The sequence below is a fragment of the Haemaphysalis longicornis genome, unplaced genomic scaffold, assembly GCF_048455015.1.
Source record: "Haemaphysalis longicornis isolate Haplotype H1 unplaced genomic scaffold, Haemaphysalis longicornis Haplotype H1 scaffold_8, whole genome shotgun sequence".
Taxonomy (NCBI): Eukaryota; Metazoa; Arthropoda; class Arachnida; order Ixodida; family Ixodidae; genus Haemaphysalis; species Haemaphysalis longicornis.
This window is the reverse complement of record NW_027526445.1, coordinates 145,275,169-145,288,732: the sequence shown is the minus strand read 5'-3', so window position 1 is coordinate 145,288,732 and position 13,564 is coordinate 145,275,169. Positions and strand designations below refer to the sequence as shown.

The following is a 13,564-nucleotide window of genomic DNA, read 5'->3' as shown; positions in this document are numbered from 1 at the left end:
AAACTTTTACAAACAGCATCACCTAGGGGTGTTGGGAAATTAAGCTGTCCGTAAGCATTTGTCCCCACTGAAACTGACGGGAGCATTAAAACTCTTGGGCGCTCAGACTGTTCTGGAGCAGTTTGGCGCAATTTTTGTAAATTTTCAAGCCTTTGGAGCAGCAGCCTGGTGCAGGAAAACAAATTTGTATCAAAACCTGCACAATATGCGCAGCTGTCTCACCCCTGTTTATGCTTCAAGTGAAGACAATAACGTAAAGTTTGTATTGCTATCATTTGTAATAACAACGAAATTGTACAACTTTGGTTACCTGTCCCTAGCCCATTGAGCCACGCGGGCTGATGCGAGTTGACGCGCGTGAACAATATTTTTTTTTTTAGTACACGGAAGTACGTGCTGCCTCTCTTCTTTAATTTTTGAAGGTGGTCCGGGATCTTTTGTCTGTCGATAGATGGTGTTAAATGTCGGAAAAACCACAAAGTGCGAGAGAAAAAAAAAAATGTTTAAGTTGTTGCTCCTGAGCAGCCCTGGGCATCGAAGAGTTAAAAAGGGCTGGTGAAGAGCTTTTCAAAAAAATTTTGTTGGGGGCATTACATTATGGTTTTCCTGACGCTGAATTCGAAAAACATGTTTATTTTATGTGTAAATACACCCAAACCATCTTTTTTCGTCAAAACAAACGACCCCTGCCCGCGGGCACGGTGAGAGCCCTGGTTGCCTTTCGCGATTCGCTGGCGGCAGATGACGTCATATTCGGAAGTGCCGGCGCTGCGGGGACCGCACGGCCTGAAGATATCATTCTGTTCCCGTTCAGATGCGGGCTAAAAGGTCCTCTGGTTGGCGAATGGAGGGCTCACACAAACTTTCCTTAGAATAGGAAAGCCTGAGGGAAGTATAAACAAAACAGGTTCGCTCGCGGCGAGCTTTAGAAAGGGGTTCTCCCCCGACGACTCATGGCCGACTTGTTTCTCGGGTGCAGGGAAGTTGCGCAGATTATTGGTTCGCCGCTTTCACTACCAGCGCTAGTCACAATTCCTAGCACAATTTTTCAACCCACCATCATCCCCATCCTCGAATGTGGAACTTTGTTTTTTACATTTGGACAGGCGGCAAAGAGCTCTGTGCAGCAGCCTGCGATGCGCACAGGCAGCGCGGCCGCCGTCGGTCGCCGCGTGGCACACAGGAGCTGGTGCCGGGTCGCTGCTCGGCCGGTCAGCGGAACGTGGCATTGCTGCACATACGCACGTTTTAGAATAGGGGAGTTGAACGTTGGTCGCCCCCCAAAAGGTAGAGGAACCCAAGCGCAGCACGCTGGTCCCTGATGAGCTTTAGAACGCCTTCCCCAAGAGCTCCAGCCGGCTCAGGTTGCACGGGTCGCCGGTGATGTAGGGAACTTTAGGTTTAGCACCAAGGGAGAAAGTTGGTTGCTGCTATCTCTACAATTGCGAATGACTATCCTTAACACAGTTTTTCACCACATTATCATCCCCTTTCTGGCATGTGGAACCTTATTCCTACGTTGATAGTCATTCTAGCGATCGGTGCTCTGCTCATTCTTGCGCGCAGGTAACGCCATCCATCGGCCTCTCACTGCATCTCTTGCTCGGGCAGGCCCGTCGACGAGCCTCCACGACCGGTCGGCGCTCCGCATCGCGATACAAATTCGATCACCTCTTTCGAAATCACCTTGGATGGCAATCCCTAGCACAATTTTTCACCACACTATCATCCTCTCTTGTTTGTTTACCTTGCTTTTCGTGGCGGCCTTGATTCTGGACGGCAGCGAAGAGCGGTCGCTGCTGTGGCATGTGTGGTGCGAGCCGTTTCGTGCGCCGTACGGGCATGCACGACCGGCAAGTGTGCAGAGCGCTTCCGAGCGCAGAAAACGCTTCATGCTTTCAGCTTGCTTGATTTCTTCTTAAAATCTAGCTATTCAGCTAAGCTGTTGTCGCAGCCAACAACATTGATCGGGAAAACAAGCAAGAAGTTCAAGAAGCCCAGAGCGCTGTGGTCCCACAAATTTTCTAATTCTCTTATAATAATGGATCAGAAACTTGGGGTACCTCCGTATTTGTTTGAGCCCGTTGCTTCGCGTATGAAACACAGAGCAGCCGACGACACGGCCGGCCCCGTGACTACTCGTGAAGGCAATGTAGTAGCCACGGGCGCTCGGGTAGGAAATCTCTGGTATTTAGGAGTCGCTTTAGGGAATCACACAGTAGCATTACAGTTAAAAAATCGACGCGGAAGCAACTTAAGACAATGATGATTAATAAAGTGCAGATTACACGCCTGCTTAATTGGGAACTTCGCCCAGAAAACTCGGACACAGCGAAGCGGCGGCGCACGTCGCTGGCCGTCTTCCGAATATGACGCTACTTCCGGTTGCTGCCTCTCAGTTTCTCGCTCTTCCGGCGATGCGGCAGGAAGCAGTGGGTGGGGCGTAGGGTCAATTTTAACGACGAATACCGCTGTCCCCAAGCTAAAAATGACCAAAAAAACTTTACAGGCACAAACTGATCAATGTAATAATTGTAAAAAGTAGAGTTTTGCCTGGTTTTAAAAGTGCTTCAGTAGCCCCTTAAGGGGGGACGCGGCTTTCAACTTCGGAAAAATGACCAAAACATCGTTTTTTTGAAACCCACATATTCGGCTTCTATGTTTCCTATTCTATGCGTCTGCAAAGTTTTTAGGCTGAAAAGCGTCGCAAAGTGGCATAAAAAAATACTTTTGTCAGGCGCGGTGACAAACTATCAGCGCAAAAGGGCGAAAAAACGGCAATTTTCGGAGCGCTCTATCTCCGCACCGGTGCCACCGGGCGCGGCCATTTTGATATGGTTAGATCGGCCGAGCGATCGTCTTTCCGGTTCTGCTCGCCTCTTTTATCTTCGTTCATTCACAAACGCACAAACGGCAGAAAAGAAACGACGCACAAACGAAGCTAGAAATAGATGCTGAAGCGCTATTGGTCCTCGGTCGGGGCGCGGAACACCGACCCTCCTGATTGGATGTCACGGGCGCAATGCAAGATGGCGGCCGCCTGAGCTGCGTAGTGAGCGGGTTGAGTTCATTTTCGCCGCTTCGCTCGGCCGAGTTTCTGTTCAATCTATGGCATTCAACACGGACGTTATCGCGGTGGGAATGCCGGAGATAACGAGCCAGATTACGGGAAGTTGTGTGGCTCGAAAGGAGGAGGTCATCGAACGCTTCGTGGTGCGCGTGACTCTACCGTCGCCAGACCCCGGAGGGTGACGCGGTGTGCGCGCTTGCAATAGCGGTTCGTGAAGTGAACTTTTGGTCGGGTTTGCGATGTTTACACGCTTAGTTATTGCTGTGTTTTGACTGTGGGCTCGCTAGCCTTGAGAAAGAAACGGTCGACGCGTCAAACGCTGCGGCGCGCACGGCATAGCCGACGCGCATTGGGGCAGCACATGACTGGGCAACCGGTTACGATTGAACGCCAGTAGTTGTAATTAATGCCTGCGTCGTTAGATTTAATCTTAAAAGCGACCTGACCAGCCATATCAGCTGTAATCAAAGTTCGATATGTCGCGGTAAGCGTGCACTAAGATGCGCGCGAGCCATATCGCCTTTCTTGCGCAACGTTTCCCGTGCACTTGTAATTTTCATGCAAACAGGTTTGAGTTAGTAATATAGGAATAAAAATATGTTCTCTGCATTAAAAATGTACGTTTGTCGCAGCATTTAACAGTGATTTTTTAGTGAAATTATTGATTCCATTGCTCAGGGCATACTGGCTTTGCTGCGAGAAATATTGGATGCCTTGAATGTCAAAAGTAGTAAAAAAATATGCTCTTGCATTGAAGTTGGGAGTTATGCAGAATACTCTACCAAGCTTCAAAGTAGCTCATTTTCATCCTTGTGGTATGCAAACTTTTGGCAATGAACACCTGCACGTATGAGTACTAAGTTGCTGTGCCAGGCAAGATGATAAAACATAAAAAAAAGCCAAAAATGTTCAAATTTAAGTAAAAAAAATGCTTAACTTGTTGCCATGGTGACAACACTGCAAAAGGAGGCTGTTCAGTGCGATACAGCCAACCAGCTAACCTACTTTGCATTGAAAGCCCATTGAAACCTATCTCCCCCTTCATTTGATCTGCAAAGTGGGGTATGTACTCTTCACAGAGGAGCTGAAAATGATATTTTCTGGAAAGAGAAAGGCTGTGAGAGGCACTCCAATTTCAAGGCAAGGCATTCCAGAAGCCCCATGTTCAAAAGGACATGAAAGGCTACAACCGTGACGACTTTTGATAAGTGAAACCTATGTTGCAACTTTGGAAGCCGTTTTCTCAAAACAGTTTTTTTTGCCACCTGTGTCGCTTGTACCAGGGATTTCTTTGTGACCGCTGGGTCTATTTTGATTCCGTTTCTTGCATTACATTCCTTGATGAACAGTTCAGGTCGTGACACTCTTGGTTTTCCAGATTTGTTTTTTGTGATTTTTTTATTCACATAATCGTTCACAGTCAACATGCCTATTGCACATTAACCTCTAAAAAAATGAAAACTAAAAAACATTGTGTTGTAAAAAAAAAATTCTAAAACTGTCACGACCTCGTCCATTCATTTGGGAATGCAAAGCACTTCGAACAAATTTTCTATCATGTTTTATAAGCCGCTCAAGCTCGGTACAAGCGGAACAGAAAGAAAATTTAATACATAAAAAAGTTTTCAGAATATTAGCTTGAAATTTTTATGGTGTTATCACGGAAGCATTTCCAGTTGCTGTGCCAATTTTCATCAAAATCCACAAAGAAATAAAAAAGTTGATTTTGAAAGCCACGTCCCCCCTTAAGGGGGCACATCGCTCTTTGGTTTTAGGTATCACTGTTCCCTTAGTTTGCGCAGCTTTTCCTCTGAATAGTTGGTACTTGAACAGTACCAGGTACTCATAAAAGCCATGCAGGTGTGACTTCAATTAAACAATATAAGAATTTTCCCCTAATTTCTTGCCTTTTCCCCACAAGGAGTATTGCAGCAATAGGAAATTCTCGAGAGTTACATCCCAGCATGTAGAGCAGGTAGAAAGATTTTTTTTTTGGCAGCATAAAGCTGAATGTTCAAACCAGTCAACATGGGAAGCAGATTTTGCATTTTACGTTATTAGTAGTTGTTTAATTAGCGTTATTTTTAATTGGTGAGTCCAAACCTAAAAGTTGGAACTGACGTAAACTTGTATGTGATTGCAAAACAAGAAAACTGCTTCCCACATTTCATTCCCCGTAACTTCTGGTATCTATTCATTCTCTGCTGGCCAATTTTTTGTTGATTCGTTTTTTCTCCGTGGTTCTCAAGAATTACCGAGAAAATTTTAAAAATTATCTCGGACACCAAATTTACCTTACATAAAAACTAATGGATATTTGAAAATAGCTATAAAAACTGAACAAGCCCAAAATTTTTCATGAAGATTGGTAAGAAAGCAAAAGCAAAAGAAAAAGAAAAACGCTTCTAAGATCAGTGTGCCCCCTTAACTGGAAAAACGCGAGAGATATTGAAGGGCTTTCATGTTCCGTTACACAGTGATGTCATCAGGGCAGGAGTGATGCATGATGGCCCAGCACTTTTAAAAACACACTTATCAGTGCGCTAATTCTGCGTAAGCATTCAACTGATGAGGTCCAGCTGAACTAAAGGCCCCACACAACCACCCAGTCATATTTCTTGGCAGTGGCCGACGTCGGCGGCCACAAATCACATGAGATTCTGAGACATCGTATAAAAATACCCCAAAAGTGGCTGGCGAGGAGCCAGTACAGCTTCGTCTGTTTCTATAAAAATATCCCGATAATTTCTTTGAAGCTTGCAATAGCACTACCATCATTATTACAGGGACAGAGAAGTCTTGTTATAGAACAAAACTTCCATTTTGCCTTCATGGCTCTTTTATTAAAAGTGCGCCACTGCAGTTCCTTCAGTATGCAAGCGTTTGTTTTGTGGCGCAAGGCGTGTTCTCCGTGCTATTTGCACTTTTAACAGAGTACAAATTATTTTTTTCCTTCATGTAGGGGGGGAATCTGCATTTGTGCTTTCTCTGGTTGTTTTGTTTTCCTTTTCGACAGCGTTGGCTTTTATGGGAAAAATGCCAGCTGTTCCAAACTGCCTGCACCATAGGGATTGGCAAGTTGCAATATGTATAACCAATGTTATTTGTGTTTCATCCCCCCCACCCCCCCCCCCCCCCCTTACCCGCCGCGGTGGCTCAGTGGCTAAGGCGTTGCGCTGCTGAGCACGAGGTCGCGGGTTCGATTCCCGGCCGCGGAGGCCGCTTTCTGATGGAGGCGAAAAGCAAAAACGCCCGTGTGTGCGAGATTTCGGCGCACGTTAAAGATCCCCAGGTGGTCAAAATTAATCCGGAGCCCTCCACTACGGCGCGCCTCATCGCCTGCGTTGCGTCGGCGCGTTAAACCCTACAATCAAATCATCAAATCCCATCCCCTCTATACTCGGTGACAACTTAAGAGCGGCACTGGAAGTTGCCACTGTGCCTTATCACCGTAGCCGGATGTTTCTCCGCGCGGCGCAAGTAGGGCGTTACTGGGAATATTTGGAACATAGTGTGAGCCGTTCCCGTGATTTTTTGGACTTGACATGCTTATAAACGGCTCCATTGACGACAAACAAACTGCGTGAGACAAGGCAGACGATATCACGCATTCATAGCAAACCCCGTTCAAAACGTGCGCGCACTGACATCACGGGTCCGGCGCTTTGGCGGAGTGATACACTACATGAGGTGGTGCCGTTCTTGAGTTGTCACCGAGTATAGTGCAAAGAGCTCTCTCTCTTGTGACGCATCTCGGATCCAACTAAAAACCGTTGCAGCTCTACCAGTTGTGGCCACAACCCCTTGCCCTACCGCACCTGCTGGTTTATTCGAATTCCTGTCCGATTCAGCAACCACCCAAGATCAACCAGAGACATTCACCAATAGCAGCCAACACCTCAAGGCCAGCTACAGCCCAAATGCCTTGCACAGAGCTCCTCTACGACATTCATCCTTTGTCTTACAACACATCCCGTCATTAGTGGGGGGAAAAATAAATAAATGTTAAAATAATAATTCTGCAACTTAAGTCTGCTGTTGTTTGAAGGCGAAAGCATAGCGACTATCAAACACTTCTTCACTACTGCATCCCGTTTGCGTTTGATTAGGCACCTAAAGCATTCACCTCAAAACCAACCAGTCTTGCACGCCCAAGCGAAGCACGCAGGGGTGATGACAGTGCCGCCACTTACGCTAATGGCGATGCCCGCGCCATCGGTCGAGTCCCCGCCGCCTCCCCCGTTGGCCAGCGAGGCGCTGTACGTGTGGTCTTCACTCGGGCTGGTCGTGATCACCGTCGAGTTCGTGGCCGGAGGGGTCCGAATGAACTCGCTCGTGGCACGCTGGCTGCAAGGGGGGGGAAAAACGAGATGCAAGAGCGCGATAGGGAAAAGTCAACCTCCCCTCAAAGTTGTCTCCTCAAATAACAACAACAAATCAAATTGTGGAGTGCGCAGACAGATCCAACCCGGCCAAGTCATTGTTTGGCGAATGATGGAAAATACAGTGAAACCCCGATAATACCGTTTTTAAAGGAGCCATGAAGAGAAAACGAAAGTTTGTTTTATTCGAAAGATTAGGTGTTTCATAGTACCCCAAGCGCTTTCCCGGAAGCAAATGATGCTTTATTCACTGAGAAATAAGGCAATTTAAGCCAAAATTTTAAATCTCCCGCTAAAATTGGACATTCCGTGACGTGTACAATGGCGTCATAGAGCCGGTCCATGAAACAGATACTTAGTATGTCGACTCCATATAGCACCCACACGCGGGAGTCGATCGAGACGGCGGCCATTTTAAAAATACTAGTAAAACCTAGTGCACCCGCAGCCCTAGTCATGGAATCGCCTGATCCGGAGAACAAAACTCTCGCCGAGGAGCTCGGGCTTTCATTTAACAACCTGACACCACAAAAACGCTCAATGCTTCTAAGTGCACGAGCGGCAAGAGTTGTGGGATACGCGGTGGACGGGAAAGCGACCATTCCGCGATAGCCACAACAGACGAACGCCCAGCCGTCGGCACCGCTGCCTCATCAGCCCCGTCGCGACGGACGAATATAGACTGGTACGTATGTGCCGTATTTTGATTACGGTTCATAATAGTTCAATTTCAGTAGCAGTATCACTTATGCCAGTTGGCCGGTGTCGTGTATGGAAAGCCGTTCGAAAGTACTCCAACAAACTGAAGTTTTCAGTGGTTGTAAACTGGAAACGAGCTCGTAACGACAGCAGCAAGCCAACACCATTCGAAACTTACGCGACGACTGGCACTATCTCGTCGCTTTTTGCTGTTCCTTACTCCCCTCGTTTCTATTTTTACCTTTGCTGGTTGGCGATATGACGGCCAACCTCCTGTGAAGGGATTACGATACGAAGCAAGGTCGCGGCTGTGCGTGCTGGAACGGTTCGTTGGCCCCGAAGAGCCTCGTACCCGAAAATTCGTCTGCGCGACGGCGAGATGTCGAGCTCGGCCGGCGCTAGTTTCGTATGCATTGGCGCACACGCTTGCGAGTTCGTTCGGACCTTCAACCGTTTACTCCACCGTTCTTTGTCATAAAAAGAATGTGCAGTATGTTTCACGGGCATTTAGCTCGCTATGCAAACTGTAAGCCCTGCCTAACATGCGTTTGCTTTTGCCGGCCTCCGCCAATCGCAGAGCATTCCCAGGTGACATCACAGGTTCTGTTGCGGAAAATGAGCTGGTGGGTCGCATGGTCATTTCCTTTTTTCCTAATTATGTAGCTTATTTGAGCGAAGTTTGCGTTATAAGTGGTGTCGTTATGGTTCTAACGAGGCAATCTTTCGAATGAATCAAACTTGTGTTTTCTCTTCATGGCTCCTTTAAGGAAGTGCATGAAAGCATCGTACGATCGGGGTGTCGGCATGGGTAAACGCCGACCTGGCAGACGGTCTCGCGCAATAGGTGGGCTAAGAACTTAATTAAATCAGCGCATTCTCATGTAATTTGCAAACAGGGCAAGAAAGGAATGAACACAGCTTTGAAAGACACTGATGAGCAGAGACAGAGAGAGACAGACAGAGAGTGTCGTGAAAGGAAGAAACTTAGTCAAGCGGGCAGGGAAAACGGGTGCTCGGCCATTGCCATGGAGTTGCGTTGTATGTGGATTCACATTTGTCGGCTCAACGAGAGCTTCAAATTCGCGATCCGCTGGCCACCTGGACTTTGACTTCTCGTGGCTTGCGCATTGGCATTCTGCTGCCCCATGGGGCCGTCGAAGGAGCACTGACACGAAAATTTTATGTTACACTTATATTGCTTCTATCGATGCTTAACGGTCTGGCGAACCTGAAACAGCACTTCAAATACTTCAGCGCGCGATAGTTAATTACATTGAACGGCCTGAAAATCGTTTGTTTCAAATTCCCGCGCTTTCATCCCGAATGGCACATATGACAGAATCCCGGCCTGACCTCACGTGACGCTTTGTGCGGACGTCACCGGCGCCCGCTCGCCACTCGTGGGGCCGCACGCATGAAGTGACGTCACTTCTTTTGGCTTTCACTGGATGATGTTACGCTGATGTCCATTTGCTGAGTGCCGCTCCGCGCGCTGCTCCGTCGGCGCGATAAATGAGATCCAATTGAACTACGCTCTTTGCGTGGCAGGCCGCTCATATTTCAGCCAGGGTATTCTGTTGAGTGAAGGAAGCGAACTGTGCAATAATATTAACGCCGAAAATTGGTGTCAGTGCTCCTTTAACTCCCGTCTGCCACTACCCGTCTGCTTGCTTGCGGTTGTTCAGCAAGTGGCCCGGCCCACCTGCGGACCGTCAAGCGGCGCCAAGCGGGGTTTAAGAACGAAGAAAGGTCGGGACAAGGCAGTGAAGCGGTGTAAAAGATGGGAAAAACACTGGTTTATCCCTGTCTGGGTCCGTTGTATGAAGCGGACTGCGTGCACCCAAGCGTTGCATAATCGGGGTTTTTAATGCATTGTTTCTATCGGGAGTTTGCTGGTTGATTGATTCGATTGATTGTAGGGTTTAACGCGCCGACGCAACGCAGGCGATGAGGCGCACCGTAGTGGAGGGCTCCGGATTAATTTTGACCACCTGGGGATCTTTAACGTGCGCCGAAATCTCGTACACACGGGCACTTTTGCTTGTCGCCTCCATCAGAAAAGCGGCCGCCGCGGCCGGGAATCGAACCCGCGACCTTGTGCTCAGCAGCGCAACGCCTTAGCCACTGAGCCACCGCGGCGGGTGGGGAGTTTTGGGCTCGTGGAGATCCGCCGTAAGAAATGGGTCATTGTAAGACCGAAGAACGTATTATCGGGGTTCCACTGTATTTGAGCTGGTACTTTTCTATCTAGTCTACATTGTGTGAAAGAAGAAGTTGTACATATGATAAGATGCCTTAAAATGTAAATTCTACAGGAAATTGGGGCTATGATTTGGCCAACTTTGGACTGCCACATGTTTTAAGGCAAAGGCCCTTAGTTCCCCACTGTACGAAGAACCAGCGTTGTTGCCCTGCACAGAAAATGGCCGCCACGGTAAAGAGTAAGCAAAAAACGGATTAGAGTTTGCATCGGAATTGAACCCAGATTTCCAGCAAAGCAGTCAGTTATAACCAAAACTCCACAAAAACGGAGGAGTTCCAGTCACAGAAACAACTCCATGCCACGAAAGTCAAATGCTCTCCACTCTACTCCAGCCAGGAAAAACTCCAATTCCGGAGAATCTGTGGCGTGAAGTGTCGCCAGACTGTCGAAGTGATTCGCGCCAAAAGACGAAAAAGTAAAAGCAAAGGGAGATACAAATGCAATTAGGCAGTAACAAAGTCTTTGACAAGTACCGCCAAGGACGACCGCCTTTGCCTTCAAAGCACATGTAAGCCAACTTCAGTAACTGCCCTGAACATTTGTTTTTTCCTTCCTTCGAACATAAACTCGATGCTAAGCAGCGAAACAGCACAACAAAGGGTTGCTCTGGACGTAAGGGCCCATCTTTCTGCCAGCTTTGGAAGCGTCGAATCTGTGGCACTCCTGAGGTAATGTGCACCCTCAAAAGCTCCACTTTCGATTTAGAACCACGTCACCTCTAATCCGCTATGTGGTAAGGCTGGTAAGGCTTTTCTGTAAAGTTCCCTTGCATTTGTGGGCGTGTGTGTGTGTGTGTGTGTGTGTGTGTGTAAAGAGAGAGCGATAAGTGCTCTCTAGTAGCGGACAGGTGAGGGGTTAAAAAGAAAAAAGTTTAACCATTTTAGGTGCCAATTTCAGCTCCGTGCGTGTATTTAGCACTGCTGCACGAATATTTGTCGGGCCGGTGCATAAGCTGAGGGCACAGGGTCAAGTGCCAGCAACCACTAAACCAGCCCTGTAACTATGCTGTTGCAGCACATGGCAACGAACAGACAGCTAGCTGCCGCTCAGGAACCATGTGCTGCGCTCACGTGAATGCGTTCGCATTTCTCTCCATCACACATGGCAATTTTACCATTTTTGTGGAATCCCATGTTTGTAGGCAACACTGATACGCCCCTTGGTAACACCTCTGTAATGTCAAAACATTGCACTAACGACACAAATATCTGCTAGCATTTAAGGGGGGAGGTGGGTCTTTTAGACGTTTTTTTTTATTATTAGTGCCAGCTAGATGGAAATTGGCAGTCTTAAGCAGTTTTTTACACTGATTTCCCGCCTCCGCAGTGCCCCCTGCCTGAAACTGCGGCGGCAGGAATTCTGTTCTTTTTGCCACTTTTTTTTGCTATGGTAAAAACGAACCCAATGAGTGTTCCTAACTAAACGAATGCAGGTGCTGCCTTAATTACGTACATTTTCCCTCAAATGTACCTGCAGTTTTCTTTGCACTAAACAACGGGGAAATGTATGACAAGCGGCAGCGGTTCACGAGTTTATATTGCTTATGGTATATAAACCACTTGGCTTTCGAAGCCTCCGGGTTACGTCGCTACGACAAAACGCCGTGTGGCTCTACTTCGGTCTAGCGAGCAAGCTACGATGACAAGGCGAGCCCCTAAAGTGCTCTGCACTTAACAAGTGGGCAGCTTATTCACAAACTCAGCACTGCTTTTCTCCTCGAAGAGCGAGGGGAGATGCAATTTCGAGGCCGCGGAGGAGAGGAGAGAGAGGCCCACCGTAGCCTGAGGTGCTTCTTGGTGAACACAATAGGACTCGGAGGAGAGTCGTCCCGGTACCCTTCCTCCTCCTCCTCATCTTCTTCGTCACCTGCAGATAAATCAGGAAAGGTGAGCGCTTCATTAAAACAACAACAAGCGGACATTTCTTTTGTTTCGGACATTTCTTTTGTTTCTTTCACAATGCAAAGCATTAGCGTGTGAGAGATGAAATGCGCAAGTGTCTGTGGGAAGAGCGCGGCTTTGAACACCTGGACAAGTCGCAATGATTTCACCGACCGAAAGAGTGGAACACCCGATGGAAGACTGCGTTTAGGCATACTGCATAACTGTACTGTTAAAGATCCATGTGAATTTCTGGTGGGCGCCTATGGACAAGCAACCGAGCGAACAGAAGTGTGACCAAGGAGCCACCTTAGGGGGATCCACAGACGACTTGCAGCTACACCACAGCTTGGATAAAAATATCCGGCAGTTACGGCTGATTGCTAGGGCATATCTCTAATGGGAACCAAAAGAAGAAATGGGCGTGGGCAGGCCATGTAATGCGAAGACAAGATAACCGTCGGTCAATAAGGGTAGCAGAGTGGATCCCCAGAGAAGGCAAGCATGGCAGGGGGCGGGTGAAAGTTAGACGGGCAGATGAGATCAAAAAGTTTGTGGGGTGGTCGCAGTTAGCACAGGACCGGGATTATTGGAGATCTACGAGAAAGGCCTTTGCCCTGCAGTGGGCTTAGACAGGCTGATGCTGATGATGATACCTAACACAGTAAAGGCCCGCACATGGCAAGAGGGTGTTCAAAGCTATGCTGCTTTTAGCTCAGTGTCCCCAATGCACCAGGAAGGCCTCAGAGAGCGAAGGGAAAAAGAGAAAAAAATGTTTGGATAAAAGGAAGACGACATGCGAACAGCAGACTGAAACAAGATTCCTTCTCGCCTAGCTTTTGCAGCCCATCGGCACACTGAACAAGATGCAAAGCCAAGTCAAGCGAGAGGGCTCAGCCAAGACAATAAATTTCTGCATCCAGTAGACTTCTCACATGCCGTTGTAGACTGGCATCAAAGTGAAATGACTGGATATCCTGACAGTGTCAACTGACTGACACGCACGCAAGTCACAACGAAAGCAATAAGTGGCCCCATGACGACCACAAAGATGAAAAACTGCACGAAAAATGGGACGACACAAGGTGAGCGGACGCATGAGGCACAGACTTGCAATTGATTTTTATTTGAGAGAAAAAACATGGAGTACAAACTAAAATGCATTTTATAGATGTATGAAAACCATGGGCAAAAAAAAAAAAAAAAAATTAAGGGAAGACTCTTCTTTTGCGTAATTTGACATTTTGTAATGTAACGCCTAGCCCAGGTT

At 47.7% G+C, this 13,564-nt stretch overlaps 1 protein-coding gene across 2 annotated transcripts in view; it reads right to left on the bottom strand.

The window, feature by feature from the left end:
* The window catches only part of LOC144148974 (forkhead box protein N3-like), a 62,028-nt gene that overhangs the window by 7,585 nt on the left and 40,879 nt on the right, over positions 1 to 13,564 (bottom strand). For both annotated transcript variants that reach the window (XM_077680495.1, XM_077680494.1), the window contains 2 exons: positions 12,190 to 12,280; positions 7,264 to 7,417 (listed from right to left, as the gene is read on the bottom strand). In XM_077680495.1, coding sequence (XP_077536621.1) covers positions 7,264 to 7,417; positions 12,190 to 12,280 — 245 coding nt within the window. The remainder of the gene's footprint in view (positions 1 to 7,263; positions 7,418 to 12,189; positions 12,281 to 13,564) is intronic.